The sequence below is a fragment of the Syngnathoides biaculeatus genome, chromosome 14 (genome assembly GCF_019802595.1).
Source record: "Syngnathoides biaculeatus isolate LvHL_M chromosome 14, ASM1980259v1, whole genome shotgun sequence".
Taxonomy (NCBI): Eukaryota; Metazoa; Chordata; class Actinopteri; order Syngnathiformes; family Syngnathidae; genus Syngnathoides; species Syngnathoides biaculeatus.
In genome coordinates this window covers 7,882,880-7,902,716 of record NC_084653.1, presented here as the reverse complement: position 1 = coordinate 7,902,716, position 19,837 = coordinate 7,882,880, and the positions used below count along the sequence as shown (strand labels likewise).

General features: G+C 41.0%; 1 protein-coding gene across 4 annotated transcripts in view; it reads left to right on the top strand.

Annotated features, from left to right (window-relative positions):
- The window catches only part of fhip1b (FHF complex subunit HOOK interacting protein 1B), a 44,491-nt gene extending 25,594 nt beyond the window's left edge, over nt 1-18,897 (top strand). For 3 of the 4 annotated variants that reach the window (XM_061842465.1, XM_061842466.1, XM_061842467.1), the window contains exons 9-14: nt 743-822; nt 895-1,064; nt 2,877-3,998; nt 4,553-4,731; nt 11,735-11,897; nt 11,968-18,897. In XM_061842465.1, the coding sequence (XP_061698449.1) occupies nt 743-822; nt 895-1,064; nt 2,877-3,998; nt 4,553-4,731; nt 11,735-11,897; nt 11,968-12,287 (2,034 nt within the window). In that variant the 3' untranslated portion in view covers nt 12,288-18,897. The remainder of the gene's footprint in view (nt 1-742; nt 823-894; nt 1,065-2,876; nt 3,999-4,552; nt 4,732-11,734; nt 11,898-11,967) is intronic. The other variant, XR_009798234.1, reaches the window with a different exon arrangement.
- The last annotated feature ends 940 nt before the right edge of the window (nt 18,898-19,837 follow it).

Sequence of the window (19,837 nt, the reverse complement as noted above, 5' to 3'; positions counted from 1 at the left end):
TATTTCATTTATAATGGATTTTTGATTCCATAATATCTCAAATGTGCTACAAACACATAGCAATTTAGCAATAATTTTGAAAGTTGGTTGCTGTGTAATTGAGTTTCTTAAGTGTGGAGGACATATTTATTGCCTTTTTGGGAACCATATTTGTGTGATCTTGCATTTAGAAAATCTAGTAGAAAATAAACCACCTTCAAATTGGAGTACAACAGTTTGACTTTTTTTCTCAATATACTGGATCTCAACTGTTTACTTGCATCTGCTACTCATGGAAGCCATTCTCTGATTGGCTGGCAAATTTCAGTTAAAACTTTCCAAAAGTAAGATGATATAAGGCGAAATTCTGAGTGAGGGGTTCTTCGAGTGGATGCATCAAAATGACCTTTCAAATAGTGTCAATTTCCCTAAAAATCTGACTTCCATCGTGCAAATGGAATACTACTGGTGAGAAGAGAAGTAGATCATGTGCTTAAGTCCTCTTTTTTTTTTGCTCCTACCATGCCTTTTAGAAAATTCTCCTAAGATGGCAGCCACTTGTCACATTGCTGGTTATATAATAATATTGAATTCAGTCCTGTGGCCCATTTTTCAATGTTGTATTTTCAGCCTGTAAGGCAAATAGGATAAATGTCATCCTTACATTTTTTTAGATAAAAAAGTCAAAATGGAAAGAACAAATGATACATTGATTGAGGTACTTAGTGGAGGTCATGAAAGAGTGCTTACTGTTGTGTTTCAGCTTTGTATGGTGTCCCTTAGCCTCTTCCGGACTCTTGTGTCATTCAATTGTGAGGACATCATGTTACAGCTTGTCCTCAGGTACGTGACGGCCAACACTGATTATTGGTGATTACATCGTCATCAATGAAAATATCTGCTGCTGGCCTCCAGGTACCTGCTCCCATGCAGCCATGTCATGCTTAGTCAGCGGCGTGCCATCCGGGACGCCGATATGTACGGGAAATGCGCTGACAAGTTCCTGTCCCTCATCCCCGAGTGCTGCCGTATCACTACTATGCCCCCTCCTGTCCGGGATATGGATGCCACATTCAGAGGCAAAGGTGAGTTCCTAGTGGTCAGTATTTCCACAGCTCTTTAAAAAGTCTTAAAAGAAATTGAATGTGTCAATCAAAAAAAAATTCTAATAAATCAAAATATGTTAAAACATGCAAGCACAGCTTCAATGTCAGAGGGAAAACGATATAGAATTTCTTCTTGATAACTCTAAAACCCCTTTACAAACCACCACTGCCATTTCAATGTGATTTGTATAGCACAGTGGTTTTCGAACTGGCGACTACAGGGATGACAATTTTCCGCCAATCGGCGGATTTCTGACTTTTTCAGACCAAAATAACCATTCTCGAGATAAGCGCAAATCCGTTGAGAAAATTTCAAGGGGGGTATCGTGCGCCTCCCTCTCGGTGGTGGGCTCCGAGCTGCAAGTTCAGCTTAGTGCGAGCACAAGCACGACTATCATATGCCGTTCTAACTTGCTCGGTAGTGTAAATATTTGCATTTTGCGACATAAACATTAAAACTCGTTTGCGGCAGATTACTCAATTGGACAACAGAGTTATACAGTATAACGATCCAATCGTGTTAGTGGTTAATCGAGTTTCACCATTGCCATGTACATGTGTTCTCAGTTCTCAGAAATCGCAGTGAAACTTGTCAGTTAGCCAAGTAATCGTGCGTGGGACTTAGCGCGAACTGAGCGACGGTGTGTTCAAAGTTTTACGATGGTGAAAGTGTTAGAAAAATAGGATGAAGGTCGAGCGAGGGCAATTGCCAAGGATGCTGGAATCAAAAACTGTTTCAGACGGGCATAGCTTGAAAAAAGTGTAACCGTGCAGATAGCACCGAAAACAATATCAACATGTCTAACCGAACACATACAAAAAGTAATTTTCAGTTTGCTTGTATAACAAGCCAACACACACATGGCGAAGACTGTGTGCAGCATGTTATAACACAGAGGTACACACTATATGTAAGAATACTGCATACTATGTAAAGGTTTGTGCCCTGTCACCGAAACATATATGAATACATAGTGCATACAGTCATGCTAAAAAATATTGGCGTACCTGGGGTAGCATTATTGCAGCGAAGAACTGCTTTTGACAGTCACATTGAGCCAGTGGCCACATTTTTTGATGTTGTTGTTGTTGTTGTTGTAGTACAGCTCCTACTTGGCTGCTCGTCGTCATCACTGTCTGATCAGCTCAAACATGTACACTTTTGACAATGTCAAGTTGAGTTGGGTCCTCCTGTACATCGAAATCCTCTTCCCCTACATATTTCAACACGCGGCTTGCTGTTGCGTATACTCTGTAGTGCTCTGTGTTTTTCAATTCTCATTTCTGGTAACCCTTTTGGTGGATGGAATAAATTGAATTTCGGGTATGTTCAGGGAGGACTCAATACCCGTCATAAAAACCCAATTTTTAGCTAAACTATGGTTGAAAACTTGCCGGACGTTATGTGCATGTTTTACTCCACAAACAATGCCAATATGAATTTTAACATAGATGTCCATCCATCCAGCCATCCATTTTTTGAGCCACTGGAGGTTATGCCAGCTATCTTTGTTTTAAAATGTGAATTTTAATTGAACTCTTTGGCATACAACTAGAGAGAGCCCTTGTTGCACTTATGGTACTCATACCATACTTTGAGAATGCTCTTTGAGAGTGCTGAAATGTATTTTCCACAACCATATTTAAGTTTACAATTAAGAGTTCCAATTAATTGTTTAAAGTACTGTTTTATTTCCATTTGTTCCCATTAAAAGTTTCCAAGTTTGACAATTCCCAGAATTTTGCAACCCGTCACCCCGTCCCATGACATTTGCTTCTTCCTGTCCGCAGTGCCCCAAAATGCCGATGCAGAGTCCCTGGCACCACCTAGACCGACCACGCCATCCCGCTTGACGTTTTTCATCCGCCAGCAGAGCAGCAGTACCACCTCAGGGGGTGCCTCTACCCCCGCCAACTCAGAGTCGTTGCAGTCCTCTGTCCTTGACAGCCCTATGCACCAACTACAGTCTGAAATTCTGGCATGGGATTCTGGGTACTTGGACTACCTGAAGGAGGCTCGACGAGACATTGAGCTTTGCTCCTGGGCGTGCCGGGACTGGTCGGCCCCCTATGATGGCGAGAACCCATCTGCAAGCGCCATGCCACTGCCCCCACCCCCTCCTGCATACATTCCCTCCATGGGTGTGTACCCAGAGCACTTCTCCTTCCAGCCAGGAGGAGGCAGCAGTGGCCAGCAGAGAGCCACCATGGCAGTAGTGGCGAGGTCCGAGTGGAGTAGTTCAGATCACGACAGTGGCGAGTGGGATGTCACCATTGGGCAAAACAACTGCATCAGCCTCACACCGCGGTCCAAGAAGCGGAGCCTTCAATGCGAAGAACTCCTTCCAAAACCTGTTTCTTCACACCTTCGGCCATCCTCGCTGGTGCCCCACAGTCCAACTTCTCCCTCCTACGTAATGATGCACAACGGTACGGCGGAGCCAAGCAAGGGGTGCCCGGGTCGGGGCAGAGAGCTAGAGGCCAAAAAAGTAAAGAGAGACTTGGATCATGAGGAGGAGTTTTTGGACGAGAATGCCAATCAAAATGGATGCCCGGCTAGTGGTGCCGGTGATATCCTGCTTTCGCCCAATGCCAACGACTCGTCCACCCAGCACCACGGGCCTACAGTAGAGAGTCTCATCCAGGAGCTTCTTGAACAATCTCCTGTTGAGATGCGGCCCCCTGACGACGGTGAGGGAATCAGCATCGAGGCCTTCACGCAGGAACTTAGAGAGCTGGAGGACCGTGTGACGCAACCCGCTGGCACCACGCAGAAGTCTCTGGGTGACCAGCATCAAGAGAAGAAGGACCCAGAAGATAAAATGTCCACCGATACTAAAGGGGACTGTTCTGGAAGGGCTGCCTGCAGTCCCACCAGACCTCTCGTTCAGGATTTGTGTCAGCCGTACACTGGTAAGAACCCCAAGTTGTGCAATGACAATGACACTACTTGATTTCTTGCCTCATATTGAGGCAGAGGTGGATTCTCAGGGAGTGGAGGCCCCAGTGGGATACGAAACCACAACCCCTGGTTTACCAAACCAGTGCTCTAACCACTGAGCTACAGGGCCTGGAGGCGCCCTGAAAACCCGTAATTGTCGATTAAAAATCTTTTCAAAACACCGTTAAATAAGAGAGGATTAACATTACATTGTCAAGATACACTACATATTACATGACCTATTGGATACACTGTTAATCCAACCCACCGTAATTTCCCTTTAACTGCTTTACGATTTTCTGGATTTTCAGACACACTTGCAGTAAGAAATGAAATCAATCATTTGCTACTCTTTGTCACCATTTTCTCGGACAGCGCCGCCATTTTTTCAGTGTAATTGAAGTTCAATTCAACAATGACACCCATCTTAAAGAGTAAAGTTTTTTTTTTTGTAGCTTAAGGTGGAACCCAAATTCTCTATGTAAGGAAACACCTGAAGGGTGACTGGTTTGTGGGATGCATGCAGGTCCACTAATGGCAGTGCTGCTGGCCAAGCTGGAGAACATGCTACAGAATTCGTTGTACGTCAATATCCTGCTGACAGGCATCGTAGCGCAGCTGGCATGCTACCCTCAGCCTCTCCTACGCTCTTTCCTGCTCAACACTAACATGGTCTTCCAACCCAGTATCAAGTCTCTTATCCAGGTAAGCCTCTCAACCCCTTGCCTATTTCCCCCACCTCCAGTAAGACATGTCACTTATTCTAGAACTTGGGTATTGCTTGCCTCAATGTTAAAAATCCACTCCCATCACTCATTTTCAATTTAATTTTGCGGGATAATTTTTGGTGGAAAAGCCAAAAAATTTTGCTTTTCAAGCCATTTTAGTCTGTTGTCATTTGGTGCTTAGTAGAGATTTTAATAAGTCTGCTTGAGTTTTATTACGGGAGTTATTTATGCACATGGAACGTACATTCAGATGTCTTTAAGTATGCTTTTGTTTTTTACAATAATACTTAAATATATTACATCCATTCATAATTTTTTCCCCTTCTTATCCAAGATCAAGAGACAAATTAATCACTATCTGAGAATTTTTAAGCAGATTAATGCTCGAAAATAAGTATTTGGTCACCTACAAATGGAAAATTTCTGGCTCTTACAGATCTGCAATATCTTTAAGAGACTCCTTTGTCCTCCACTCATAACCTGTGTTCATGGCACCTGTTTGAACTCAGTGTCCACAACCTCAAACAGTTACTCTCCAAATTCCACTATGGCAAGACCTGTCAAAGGACACCAGAAACAAATTTATAGACCTGCACTAGGCTTGGATGACTGAATCTGCAATAAAATCAATGGTTGGAGGAAAAACTGAAATGCAGATACATTTGTGGATTTGAAAAATTTGTGAAAATATTTTGAGACCTCTTTCTACCCATAGAAGTTCCCTCAAGTGATGTCATGTATGATTGTCTCAATGGACATTTCCGACCGGCGATCTTCAACTTCGCCCCCCCTTAGCTACAGTTGCCATGCCCCACAATCTTACAAAAATGGTGACTGAACATAACAGGTTTGAACTGGATTCTCTATTGCGTATTCCAGATAATATTGGGGTATGTTTTTTTCCCCAAATGCATCAGACTGGTCCAAGAAAGTTCCACAGAGAGGTCTTAACTATTTCACGCAAGGATTTGTACACGGAATTAAGATTTTGGACTGAGCAGGACGCAATGTCAGAGTTACACCGAAATGTTGGTGATTGATGCAAAAAAGTTTGACGCCTCACAAACTTCATAATGAAATCCAACAGGATAAAATTGTGGAATCGTACTGAGCATGTAAAACAGGTTGAGTACTTTTTACTTGGAAAGATCACACGTAATATCATCGTAGTCTTTATAAGTGAGTGGGTGTATTAATTTGACTTGGCTCATAATTGAACACTGTGCTCTGTCTTCAAAGTCTGATATGATACAAATAGACATTTCTCTTGCATGGCATCGCACATTTACATATCACTAACCCGACTCTTCGTCATAAAACATGACACACTTCATTCAGCAGGTCAGTGATACGCTAACAAAGTGAAAGTTGTTCTCCCGCAATATATAAAGTACTGATAATAATACAATCAAACTCAGAAAAGATACTTCTCCCTCACTTACCTTCGAACATACAGCCTTGTGTTTGTTGATATTGTTCACATTTAGTTATACGTGCAGTCTTCTGCAAGCCTTAATCCATCGTAGACACTACATCAACTGTGTTTTATGCTTTGGAAAATGAATCAACTGGGCCCCCTTGTTACTTAGCAGGATATCTTTTATCAGAATTGCACATTCCCCAAGCGCATCTGAGGACCATTTTGTTCGAAACATGAACTTTTCAAAGCGCACGCGACCGATAACCAGCATCGCTTGTGTGACATGACAACAAGAGGGTGGGTCAAGCCAGGGGTTAAGAATATGCGGCTGTCTGGTTTGCTATCATTGTACGAGTGATTGACAGGTTGGAAAAGTCCATTCTACGAGGGTGTGTGTGTGTGTGGGGTGGGGGGGGGGTTTAACACTAAAGATTTTCTGATGAATTTTTCCTTTTTTTTCAGTGTTACAGTTGTGCAAAAGTTTCACTAACTTTATAAACGTATCAAACATGTCTCTGTCCCATTGGACATATCTATCCATCCATTCATCCATCTCTTATCTAATCATCTAGGTCTACAAAGACACAATGTAGCTCCTTCTGACCTTCTCTGTACTTTTCCACGAGCATCCTCAAGGCAAACAAAGCATCTGTGGTACTCTTCCTAGGCATGAAACCATATTGTTGCTCGCAGATACTTAATTCTGTCCTGAGTATCACCTCTATTACTTTTTCCCATATCTTCATTGTTTGGCTCATCATCTTTATTCCTCTGTAGTTTCCACAGTTCTGAACATCGCCTTTGTTCTTAAAAATGGGGACAAGCACACTTTTCTTCCATTCTTCTGGCATCTTCTCTCCCGCTAGTATTCTGTTGAATAAGTTGGTCAAAAACTCCACAGCCACCTCACCAAATTGCTTCCATACCTCCAGTGGTATGTCATCAGGACTGACTGTCTTTCCATTTTTCATTCTGTTCAGTGCCTTTTTAACTTCCCCATTACGAATCATTGCCACTTCCTGGTCATTCACGCTTGCCTCTTCTACCCTACCTTCGCTCCCATTTTCTTCATTCATTAACTTCTCAAAGTACTCTTTCCATCCACTTAGTACACTACAGGCACCAGTCAACCTATTTTCATTGCTATTGTACTGTTCTTTCTACATGTTAACGTGCTCAGTGTAGAACGCAGACTTAACAGCCAGACAAACTGTTCAAGATCCAGGAGATGAGCGTTCTATAGCTCCTTTATTGAACAATTGAAGCAGAGTGAAACTGTAAACAGTGAAAAGAAATATACAGCACTTGGTGAGTTGTCCATTCAGGCTGTACTGTACATCAATAAAATGTCTGAAAATACCAACCTAAACTAACAGTGTTAACCAATTGAAAATCCTATCCACTTATGAACAGATATTACAATAGATAGGTTAACATAAAAATCAACACTAATAGCTAAAAGCCAGCCTGACATCTCACATACAATGGTCAAAGAGTAGCTGCCGTGGCACGAATGGATGAGTGCTACCACCCAGAGGTCTGATGCATTAAATTGACATGCTGTGTACAAATGTAACCGATTAACACGTGAAAACGATAAAATATGCAAAACAGAAGAATACTTCATGATATCTTGCAGGGCAGAACAGCTATCCTTAATCATCTTTACTTGCTGCCCATGCTTCCCATCTCTATCCCTCTGTCTGGCAAACCTGTAGAGATATTTCTTTCGCCTTTCCTCCGTCCTCTTAGTGTCCCACTTCTTCGCTAATCTCTTTCCTTGGATGACTTCCTGTATTTTGTGGTTCCACCACCAAGTCTCCTTCTCCCCTTTCTTACCAGAAGACAGCCCAAGTACTCCCCTGCCTGCCTCTCTGAATACCTTGGCAGTAGTATTCCAGTCCTCTGGGACCTTTTCCTGTCCATCTCGAGCCTGTCTCACCTCTTTCCGGACGGCCACACAACATTCTTCCTTTCTCAACTTCCACAAACTGATTCTTTGCTCTACCTTTGTCTTCTTAATCTTCCTACCCGCTACCAGAGTCATCCTACACACCACCATCCGATGCTGTCGAGCTACATTCTCCCCCATCACTACCTTACAGTCGGTAACCTCCTTCAGATTACATCGTCTGCACAAAATATAATCCACCAGCATGCTTCTACCTCCACTCTTGTAGGTCACTCTATGTTCCTGTCTCTTCTGGAAATAAGTGTTCACCACTGCCAATTCCATCCTTTTTGCAAAGGCCACCACCATCTGGCCCTCAAAATTCCTTTGCTGAATGCTGTACTTAACCATCACTTCTTCACCGCCCCTGTTTCTTTCACCCTCATGTCCATTGAAATTTGCACCAATCACAACTCTCTCTGTGTCTGGGATGCTCAGGACTACTTCGTCGAGTTCCTTCCAGAATTTCTCTTTCAACTTGAGGTCACATCCTACCTGTGGGGCATAGCCGCTAATCACGTTATAAATAATACCCTCAGTTTCAAATTTCATCTTCATAACTTGATCTGATACTCTTTTCACATCCAAGACATTCTTAGCCAGCTCTTCTTTTAAAATAAACCCTACTCCATTTCTCTTCCCATCTACTCCATGATAAAATAATTTAAACCCTGCACATAAACTTCTAGCCTTACTCCCTTTCTACTTGCTCTCTTTGATGCACAATATACCAACCTTTCTCCTAATCATCATGTCAACTAAGTCCTGAGCTTTTCCTGTCATAGTCCAAACATTCAAAGTCCCTACACACAGTTGTAGAGTCTGTGCATTCCTCTTCTTCTTCTGCCAACTAAGCCGCTTTCCTCCTCTCTTTTTTTCTTCGACCTACATTGTCTGATTTTCTACCTACGCCTTGCAGATTAACAGTTCCGGGGGTGGGCGTAGGAAGCCCGAGCCACGATCTAACCGTTATGGAATTCGTAGGATAAACGCTCATATATGTTTGGCACAGTTTTACGCCGGATGCCCTTCCTGACGCAACCCTCTGCATTCATCCGGGCTTGAGACCGGCCGACAGGTTCCACAACATTGTGCTGCGCAACGCGCTGCAGATAGTCAAAAAAGAAGAAACAATCAAACAAAGTCAGCACAATTCACATACTACCTAATCGATGTTAAAGTTAAGGTCAAATGAAAGCAATCACATAAACACAGTCAGCACATAAGGTACACAAATCACATACTACCTGTGTGAAAATATAAAGGATATGGCTATTTAAAGGATATGGGGATGGAAGCGATTTAAACCACAATGGCTCCCACTCTAATAGCTGAAGGTTGAGTCCACGTTCAATGTTTCTTCAACATCAACGATTTGATCACAAACACGTCTTGTTGTTAGCAAGCTAAACTAAGGAATACTAGGCCGATAAGCAAGTTTTAGTTGACGTTTCCACTTGCCCAACTTCTTATGAATACTCACGATCCTCGTTGTAAACGATATGTAGGTTTTGCACGATGTGTCGGTACTAGGGTTTGATGTTTTCCTTCTCAGTAAATATTAGAATAGAGACGTGTTTTGTTGTTAGCGATTTAGGCTAGGCTATTGGGCTGAGCATCATCAACGCGAACGATATGGCTCCAATTTGGGTACTAAGATTACAAAGCTGATGATTTTAGTCCATTGAAGGAGCGTCCCAAGTCGAGTATTCACAACATTTGGTCCAAATTCAGCAGGATTTATGGAATTACGATCAGGCTGGCCAGAGCCTCCTGTTTAAGCTGCTACTAGTTTGGGGACTGGAAGCAAAAGCCCATCTCTTATGTAATCTAAAACTAGTTTATGGCATAAAAATATTAAGATAATGAATGTGCAAAGTTAAAAAGACCAAACTGCTTTAAAAAGGATTACCTAGGAAAACAATCATTAAAATATAGTGCATACATTGAAGTAGTGATTATTTATCTGTATTCAGTTTGGGGCTGTGATTTTACAATTGATAAATTGGAGTGTTTTTGATTAAGTAATTTTTAAAATAGTGTGAATAATCATAATGATACTTTTATATGGTTGTGGTACACTTATGCAATCATTTTGAAATGTTGGTTGATAATTTTGTTGTGGTAGTGCTAAAAATTAAGTGGTTTTTACCAGGGGGAAGAGGGTTAAGAGCCATCACTATAAGAATTGGCTCCTCTGAGTCAAACCAATGAGCAAAGCATCTGTCATGCTGTATCTCCTCAAAAAAGGGTCAGACCAAATCATATGGTTGTCTGACCAACTGAAAAGTTGATTGCTACTAATGCATAAATAAGTGTAGAGAGCTGCACATGATAATGTCTTACTTAGTTGTGACCAGAATTTTCCATGCCAGGATGTATCCATGCTCCATAAGTTATCATGACAATATATTGCCCACATAAGAAAGGTATTATTCATTACAGTACTCTACTACATTACTTAATTCCATTGCTATTTTAGGAATTCCTAAATCTTTCCCTTGACCCAAAAAGGAAAATGGTGAATAGCAAAAACACAGACATATGACCAGCACGTGCGAACAAATGAATTATCCAGTTGACTTAATTTACCAGGTGGTCTCCACACCCACACTAGACAGCAATAGAAATATCACCACATAAGATGAGGAAATATATACTTTAATATTCTGTACGAAAGGGGAAAATGTGTATGTGTATACCATTTACAGGCCTCTATCACCAAAAGTGCAGTACATCTAAATTTTACTCACCTTTCAGAAGTAAGTTAGCTCGCTCGTTTGATTGTTAGCGAACTGGTTGAATGACAATGATGTAAACATTAAACTTCATTTAATATACCAGAAGTAAACTTGTTTGGTTACTTACAGTAACACAAAATATTCATAGCTGGAGTAATGTAGTTTAAAAAGTGTTATTAGTGAAACCTGTGAGCAAACAGTAGTTGAGGATAACTATGGCAGACAGACATCGACTTCTGTGCTGCACATCCAAAATTGCAGGTGGCAGAATTCTATAACAACTAAAACCAGAGATGTCCCCATGAGCAGCGTTCATTGTCGACATTAATGATAAAATATAATTGTTCTACTCATTGATTTTTAGCTCATTTTATTAAGGATTTAATTACAAAAAATTACCAGAAAATTTACAAAAATTTAAGTGATAAATTATTTTAATTTAACACCAACCTAATATACTAAACTCTACAGTATTTTTTTTTTCATTTATAGGTTACTAGATTTTATTTTGTAAATATTGATTTACCCGAGTCAGACTTTTTAACAGTGTGCTTGTAATGGTGATGAGATTCATAATATCCAAAGTCCTCTGAGCTCATCAGTACGGTACCAATTTCACTCATCCTATGCAGAAGATAAAGGCTATATGTGAGCACGGTTATAATTTGTTCATACATGTTCCTGAAACATTTCTGCTAATTCCATTGCTTAAAGTGAAGTGACTTGAATCGAGTTGAATTCACTGCCACCATACTGGGGTTGTATGTCAGGTTGGTACTCGCAAGTGAAAGCAAAAAATAGGCCTCACAGGTGACTTGTATCTCTCAAGGTATCACTGTATTTGACATAGTCACACGTTTGTCTCTAGGTCTTGGGTTCTGTCAAGAACCGCATTGAGGCCTTCGCCGCCTCCCACGACGACTTCCCTGCTATGCTGAGGAAAGCCCAACAATACCTAGTGGCGCGCGGGAAGGTGGACTGGAGTGACCCACCCGGCGCCGTACCTCCCCTGCGGCGCTCAGATTCTCTAGGTGAGCATGGCAAGGCTGAGGTTAAACTGGGCTTCCTGTTGCACTGACTTATGGTCTCCTTTCGTCCCAGTTAAGAGTCGCAAGTCGTCCCTAAGCGAACTGATCCTCCGCCATACCAGCAGCCCCACTCGGACCCGCAGCGCCGCCCAAATGGCCCTGGCCCATGTGCGGGTGGGCGGCCAGACACTGCACAGCGCTCTGTTCCGTGGTGGCAGCACCGGAGGAGCCAGTGGCGGAACGTCCAATCTGGAGAAGCAGGCGGAGGCACTGCGCGTGAAGAATGCTGTCTACTGTGCTGTCATCTTTTGCGAGTTCCTCAAGGAGCTCGCCGCCCTCGCACAGGAGCATGCCGTTGCGCTGCCCTTCGCTCGCACTGATAGCGAGGAGTAGACACCTGACGTTAAATTACTAAGGTGTAGATGCCATGGAGAAGACACCAAGGACTAGACAGATACTGAGCGGTTCACATTCAGTGGCTGTCAAGGAGTACTCGTCCTTCATGAGGTAGACAGCCAGATAAGAAACCAGGCAGTAGACGAGGAGCAGTAGACTTCTAGAAATAGATACAAATGGGTAGACTATAAGGGGTAAACCTCAACAATGCAGAACGGTAGACTCCAATAAACAGATGTCTAGAATTTGAAGGGTAGATGCCGAGGAGTAGACACCTAAGGGTAGACATTAGTTTTTAGAGGCAGATGGTGTGTAGTCTGCATAAGAGTGGATGACAAGGGATAAAACATGGAGAGGGGCAGACCAAACAATGCAATGCTCTTTTACCAAAAGGATTCTGGCGTATGGGCATCTGTAAATGATATTGTGCATATGATGTATCATATCGACTTTTCAGGCCAATGGACTGCGTGATGCCTGAAAAGTAAAAGCGCACTTTGTTGGTGCTGGTCCAAGTATTTTCATTTGAAAGAGTGATCCGTTACCTCTCATGTATGCAAAACACTAAGCAGTTGATTTCAATGTTTTCTCCACCCTCAACGTATTATATTTTGAATTGCTGTGGCCAGGAAATGGGATGCTGTGTGCCAAGCGCCTCTTTTTATGTTGTTTTTAACTGATTTATTGGGCTCATCTCATTTTTCTAATTACCACTTCCTTACTCCTCTGTTTACATGCCAGTGGCTCCCACCAGAAATTCCATCGAGGAGATTATGGAGCGAGATGGGAGGAGGTAGGAACGTTTCGGGGAAATAAGACTATCGGCCCTCAATGACATTTCATGGCAACGTGTACTTAAGATAACATCATGCCATTGAGGTGTTTCAGATGAATGTCTATGTGGCTGAATTACTATCACTCCAAATGTTCACTTCATGCTTTCTTTCAAGTGGGATTCAGGTAAAATGTATCAACACTGTTATCTTTAACTTTGCAGATGCAAAGATGAACGTGAATGCCAAGCCCATCACGAACCCCGGCCGACATGGCACATACAGTAGTGTTCAAAATAATAGCACTTCAATGTGACTCACCATATTAATCCACAATTTCAGTATATTTTTTATTGCTACATGTCAAACAAGTTACCAGTATATGCAGTAGATTCTCAGAAAACCAACAAGACCCAGCATTTATGATGTATACACACTGTCACACGCTGTGCAATTGGGCAATTTGTTGGGAAAAAAAAAAAGTCTGCCATTGATTTTACAAACTCAAAACTATTTTGTACAAACTTTTGTTCCTAGGATTTCTAGGACCACAGTTTTGTTGTAATTGCGTCACATCTGTGTGGCATGGAGTCATCCAACTTGTGGCACCTTTCAGCTGTTATTCTACTCCAAGAGTCCTTCACCACACTTCATTTACATTTCATGGTTTTGCTTCAGAAACAGAATTTTTGATGTCACCCACAAATTCTCGATTGGATTAACGTCAGGGATTGGACTGACCATTACATAACATTGACTTTGTTGTTTTGGAACCAAGACTTTGCATGTTTACTAGTGTGTTTGGGATCATTGTCACACCCATTTCAAGGGCATTTCCTCTTCAGCATAAGGCAACATGTCCTCTTCAAGTATTTCGCCAAATGCAAACCGATTCATGATCCCTTGTATGCGATAAATGGGCCTAACACCATATTAGGAGAAACATGCCCATTATCATGATGGTTGCACCAGCATGCTTCACTGTCCTCACTCTGTACTGGAGCTTGAATTCAGAGTTTGGGGGTCGTCTCACAAACTGTCCACAGCCCCTGGACCGAAAAAGAACAATTTTACTCTCATCAGTTACAAAATGTTCCTCCATTTCTCTACAGGCCAATTGATGCGTTCTTTGGCATATTGTAGCCTCTTCTGCACATGCCTTTTTTGTTAACGGAGGAACTTTACGGGGGATTCTTTTAAATAGATCAGCTTCAAACAGACGATTTGTCACTCTCACAGTACTTACAGGTAAGTCTAGACTGTCTTTGATCCTCGTGGAGCTGATCATTGGCTTAGCCTTTGCCATCCTGGTTATTCTGCGAAACATTTTGATAGTTTTCTTGTATTTTTTGCCACGTGTCTCTGGTTTTGCTCTCCATTTTAAGGCATTTGAAATAATTTTAGCTGAACCTCCTATAATTTTTAGCACCTCTTTATAAGGGTTCCCCTCTCCAATCAAACATTTAATCAAAGTATGCTGTGTGTTGAACAACCCATTTTCCTCAGGCTTTCAAGAGAAATGCATCTTCAACGGGTGCTGGCTTCATCCTTGAATAGGGGCCACCTGATCGACACCTGTTTTTCACAAAATTGACGACCTCACTGCCACGCTATTTTTTTTAACACACCCCTTTCAACAAATTGCCCAATTCCACAGCCTTAAGAGTGTGTATATCATGAATGCTGGGTCTTCTTGATTTTCTGAGAATCTACTGCACCTACTGGAAACTTGTTTGATGTGTAGCAATAAAAAATAAACGGAAAACGTGGACTAATCTGGTGAGACCCATTGGACTGCTATGATTTTGAACAGTACTGTATTTGCTATGTGGGCTGGGGTTAGCGATGGGCTTGGCATATTTGACTTGTAAATAAGTACTGATATCTTCCTTTTATATATATATATATATATATTTAAACATTGAATTAAAAAAAACGAACAATTTCATTTTCTTAATATGCCGAAATGCATTTGACAAAATGACAACCCAATTACTACACAAACCTTAGAAATAGGTAATATGTTCATGTAATTAAATGAGTTTGGTGTCAAATACTGCCCCAAATAGGAGAAACAGTCAGTAAAATATAAATATTCAAAGTAAAATGAAACAAAATGTTTTTAATTTGAAATTCCACTACGTTTCACTATCCAACTGCTCCACGAGCATTTTTGTAGTCACCATAGAGGAGCTACAAATATCAACATCAGAAACATCTGAGGTCCTGTAATTTAGGCTAGCTCACGGAACCTGATTAATGCTAGATCCTCACTTCTCAATGCACGTTTAGCACAATTGATATCCTCCTTAATTTGGTAGCCATCGTGACAATATCTTGTGGGTCACTTTCAATTTTATGAGGAGCTTGAAACTTTAACATTAAGAGACTTGAGATGAGCCCAACTGACACTGACATCTTTACCTTTTCCAAATCTGCCCCAGTATGTAACAGTCTGTGACTAGTTGGGCCCAGTTTAAATCAGAAAGCCAGTTGGAAGCAGCACTTAATACTAATTCGAGCAGGGGTCTCAAACTCAAGTTTTCTGGAGACCACCAGAGTCGGCTTGGCGCTCAGTCATGAAACCTCTTACCCGATGTGCCTAAAAAAGTTTCAAAATGTTATGGCTATCAACACTTGTGTGCCGATAGCCACAACATCACATGTTTATGTGGCTAAAACTTTATCCACACTTAGCCAGTCCTCATCACTGGGAACTAAACCGATGAGCTTGAATGACGCGGGTCCAATTAAAAGTACCTAAACGTTAATAAGGAATAGGGCTGAAAAACTTGGGATTTTATTTTTCCCTTAAGTACTACCATTGGAATTTACTATGGGATATTTTTTGGTAAGAAGTTTTATTTCCAGTGTTCACTAAATAAATGATTCTATAGTATCACCAACAGAACATTAGATATAGCCAATAAATGAACAACTTTCCTATAGGCCAGTCCTAAATGGTAAGATGATTTTTATATGAATATACATAAATTTTAAAAAGAAAAACATTGCATCACAGTGGAATACTGAGTTATTCCTTTAACTTAATGACTTGTAAAAATTTAATACTGTATGATGATGCACTTATCAGTAGCACTGCTGTCAGTGTCAGCCGATTATAGAGGAAAAAGTGGTGACACGAGTGATGGTTTTCATCACTAAGGTTTTTATTAATCTGGCTCCCATGGTAAACGATATTAAATGTTAATGTTCTTATCAATCAATCAAATCAAGTGTTTATGAATCACTTATTTGACAATCAAGAAGGATCTCAAGGACTATACAGAATTTTCTCAAGTAGTTTTAGTTTTTTTAGTAAAGATATTCTAAATCTTAAATAGTAAATATTGGTAGGCTAACTTTAGCTGTCCAAAAATGACAACATTTTAAAAGATCACAAACTAGGCTGAATTACATGAGGTAGGTGAACATCTTCACTAGTGACGTAGATAAGGTCAAAAAATTCAAATGACCTGATTTCAGGTCTCTAGGCAGAAAAAAACCCCATGAAACTCAGGAATGCTTGAACAATTTTAATTCATATTTTAATTGTTTGCTGAGGCAAAAAAAAAAAAAAAGCCAATGTAGGGTCCCAAATACGAGAAGACTCATTACACCAGTCACTCACATTTTAAAAATGTACGGGTGTGGTCAGTCATGCCTGCAGATATAAAGTTACGGGTGTGGTCCACTAGTCATGTCTGTAGATATAATGTTGCGGATTTGATTAAGGATGGCATCTCAAGACCTTAAAATAACTTACTGAGTTGTTATACCGGAGTATGTAGTTGTTACCTAATACCATCATCATAATTTATTTCCACTGCACAGACTGAGACAGACATTTTTAAAGAGGTCAATAAACATTCAATCTCAAAACTAAATATTCATATAATCAAATAATATTATTTCATCATGATGTATTATCTCGCGTAATTTACGGCGCTATCTACTGGCAATCCAATGATGAAAGCTAGCAGTTGATTATATCTTCCGAAAGCATGGAGAGGGGAAAAGTTTTCAACTTCAAGATACCGCAGTACCACGGGCGAAAATGACCGTTCACATTTAGATATATGTACAGACTAGTCTAATTTTAGAACTTAGATCAAGTCAAAGTAAATCACAATCTCATACTTATTATAGTTAGATACTGAAACATGACCTGTGGTTTATCCAGAAATGTTTTCAATGCAACTCAGGGGTGCCCAGATTTTTTTTACGCCCAAGATCTACTTTTCAAGCAGCCAGCCTCTTGCGATCGACCGGCGGGGCGATGAGTGGTGGGGTGGAGGTTCTGCACGTGCTAATCGTCGCGACTACCGTAAACAGAAGGCCGACTTGTGAGAATGCGCCTTTATGTGCTTGCGCTTAACGTATTGGTCTCACCTGAATCAAGCGGCAAGGTGGATGGTACTCGGACGTCTTTTTTTGGAGGGTGGGGCACGCTGTCACACGCTCAACCAAAACTGCCTCCTGATTGACACATTGATCACCCCTGGTGTAACTGAATTTCCTTTGACATGGCTCATGATGTTGATGACTTTCGACGTAAATGCGCTCGCAGTACATGAAGCAGCTCGGAACAGGTGCTTTTGGCATCACTTCATTACATGCTCAGTATGGTTGATTACTGCTGCAAATTCACTTAAAACCTGTGGAAACTAATCTAGAAAAAAATGGGCGCGAGTTGCACTAAGATTTATTCATGCCACAAAATATTATACCTTTGAGTTTGAGACTCCTGAGTTAGAGCCAGTCACAGACGATTTTGAACTACTTGGGGCAGTAAGTAGTACTTAGATGCAGTTAAGACCAGTTTTGACCGATTAGAGCTCACAAGAAGCAGTTAGCATCAGTTAAGACCTGGCTTGAGCAAGTAAGGACATGCAATATGAGCAAATGCAGTGAAGACCAGTTTGGACCAATCTTAGCCAGTAAGAAGCTGTCAGCAGGAGTCAAGACCAGTTAGAGCCAGTTTTAGTGTATTCTTTGATGAGCAGTCAGCCACTAAAGGTTGGGCCGCTATAGACCAGTGGCGTCACAACTTTAGGTTATTTAGCATCCCTTGGTTCCCTCATGCTAGTATTTGGTTCTCACTGCCATCTAAGGTCCTTTCAACACAAAATAGTCTTTTATCTTTAGGGCAATGTCATGCGTTTTTTTTCACCAAGCAGTTGGCATAAAAAGGAAAATGAGTTTTTAAGACGAGTTTGTTTTTGCCAATGGAATTTGTCGTCTTAGATTCAAATTGTTTTTCCAAATGGAGGCCATTACATCGTCACTTCTAATGTGAGAAGACCCGGGGGGGAGATTACTGTAGTTTGAACGTTACTGGGGAAAAAAAGGGTGCCAGGCTGAAATGTAAAAGGAGAAAAATAATGCCAGGTCTCCTTATTTGCCAAGTGATTTGTTGCGGCTGTCCAGTGGCTCTTCCTGCTGGAGATTCTTTATTGTATTTTTTTTTTCACTTGTTTTTTCTGGTGCCATGTTTGACTTTTTACCCGATCAAATGTTTCTTCCCGTTTCCTCCCATGTCAACTATGCAAAAACCTGGAGTCGGTTGGCACACATACAAACCGAACGTGTAAATACTGTAAGAAAACAACAGCAACAAAACAAACAATATCGAGTGCAGAGGATGAATGTCCAACACAAAAGAAATGTTTAAGATATTTTTCTATATGATAATGTGTGTGTGTGTGTGTGTGGTGTGTGTGTGTGTGTGTGTGAGAGAGAGTGAGTGAGTGAAGGGTGGAAAACGAGCGGTCACAAGAACACTAAAGGGAATGTTTTTATTAATTTATAAAGTCGTTGTCAGCAACAGCTCATTTTGTCTGGTTTCTTTGTGTTTTAGATATGTCCCTGCTTGCTCACATATACAGTTGCAAGCAAAAGTATGGGCACCCTTTGGAATGAGCCCAAAAAAAAAAGTGATCCAACCCTACAGCACACTACATTTAAGTACATTTCAGTTGTATTCAATTATTTTTCCCCTTCAAATACACTTGCAATAAATCTTTTAAATCTCATTTTCCCACCTTTATTTTTTGGTTAAACTTATTTGCAATACATTTAAATGCAGCTGGTAAAGCTGTATCACTGATAAGGAAGATGAACGCATACTGAACCTGCAAAGGCATAATTTTTTTCATCCAACAAGAACACTATGACTGTGACTTGCAGGAGACGGGCACAACAGCAAGTATATTCACAATGTGAAGTCATATGCACAATTGAACTACCGGTAAATCTGAAGGGCGACAAAAGAGCAGCTGGTTTTGTGGGGTCGGGGGATTGGGTGGACAAGAGAAAGTGATGGAGGAGAGTTGTTGGAAAAAATGAAAAGCTCTTGCTTGTGGAACATGTCCGTTAAATGATTTTGGTTTGTGGATGTGTTCTTTCCTTAATTTGGTAAATTGGGATAGGTTGCTAGTTAGGGTTAGGATTTGAATTTGAAATGCCACAGAAAATAGGATTTGAATTTGAAATGTAAAGCGATCACATTTTCAATAGTTCTATTTCAGGTGACTTTTCAATGTTAATTCCACCGGCTACAATTCACCGTCTAAAATTCACTGTCTGTTACTTCACGTTAGAACCGAATACCCAGCCAATCTTACTTGAGTGCGATATTTGGCTACTCCACATACCTCTTGTGACACGGGTTAAAAAAAAAAAAAACGAAATAACTTGACCTTTCATTCTTGCTTTTTCTGTCTTTTGTTCTCTGGGGTTACCTAAATAAAATTGCCTTCAGCAGAGGAGGGA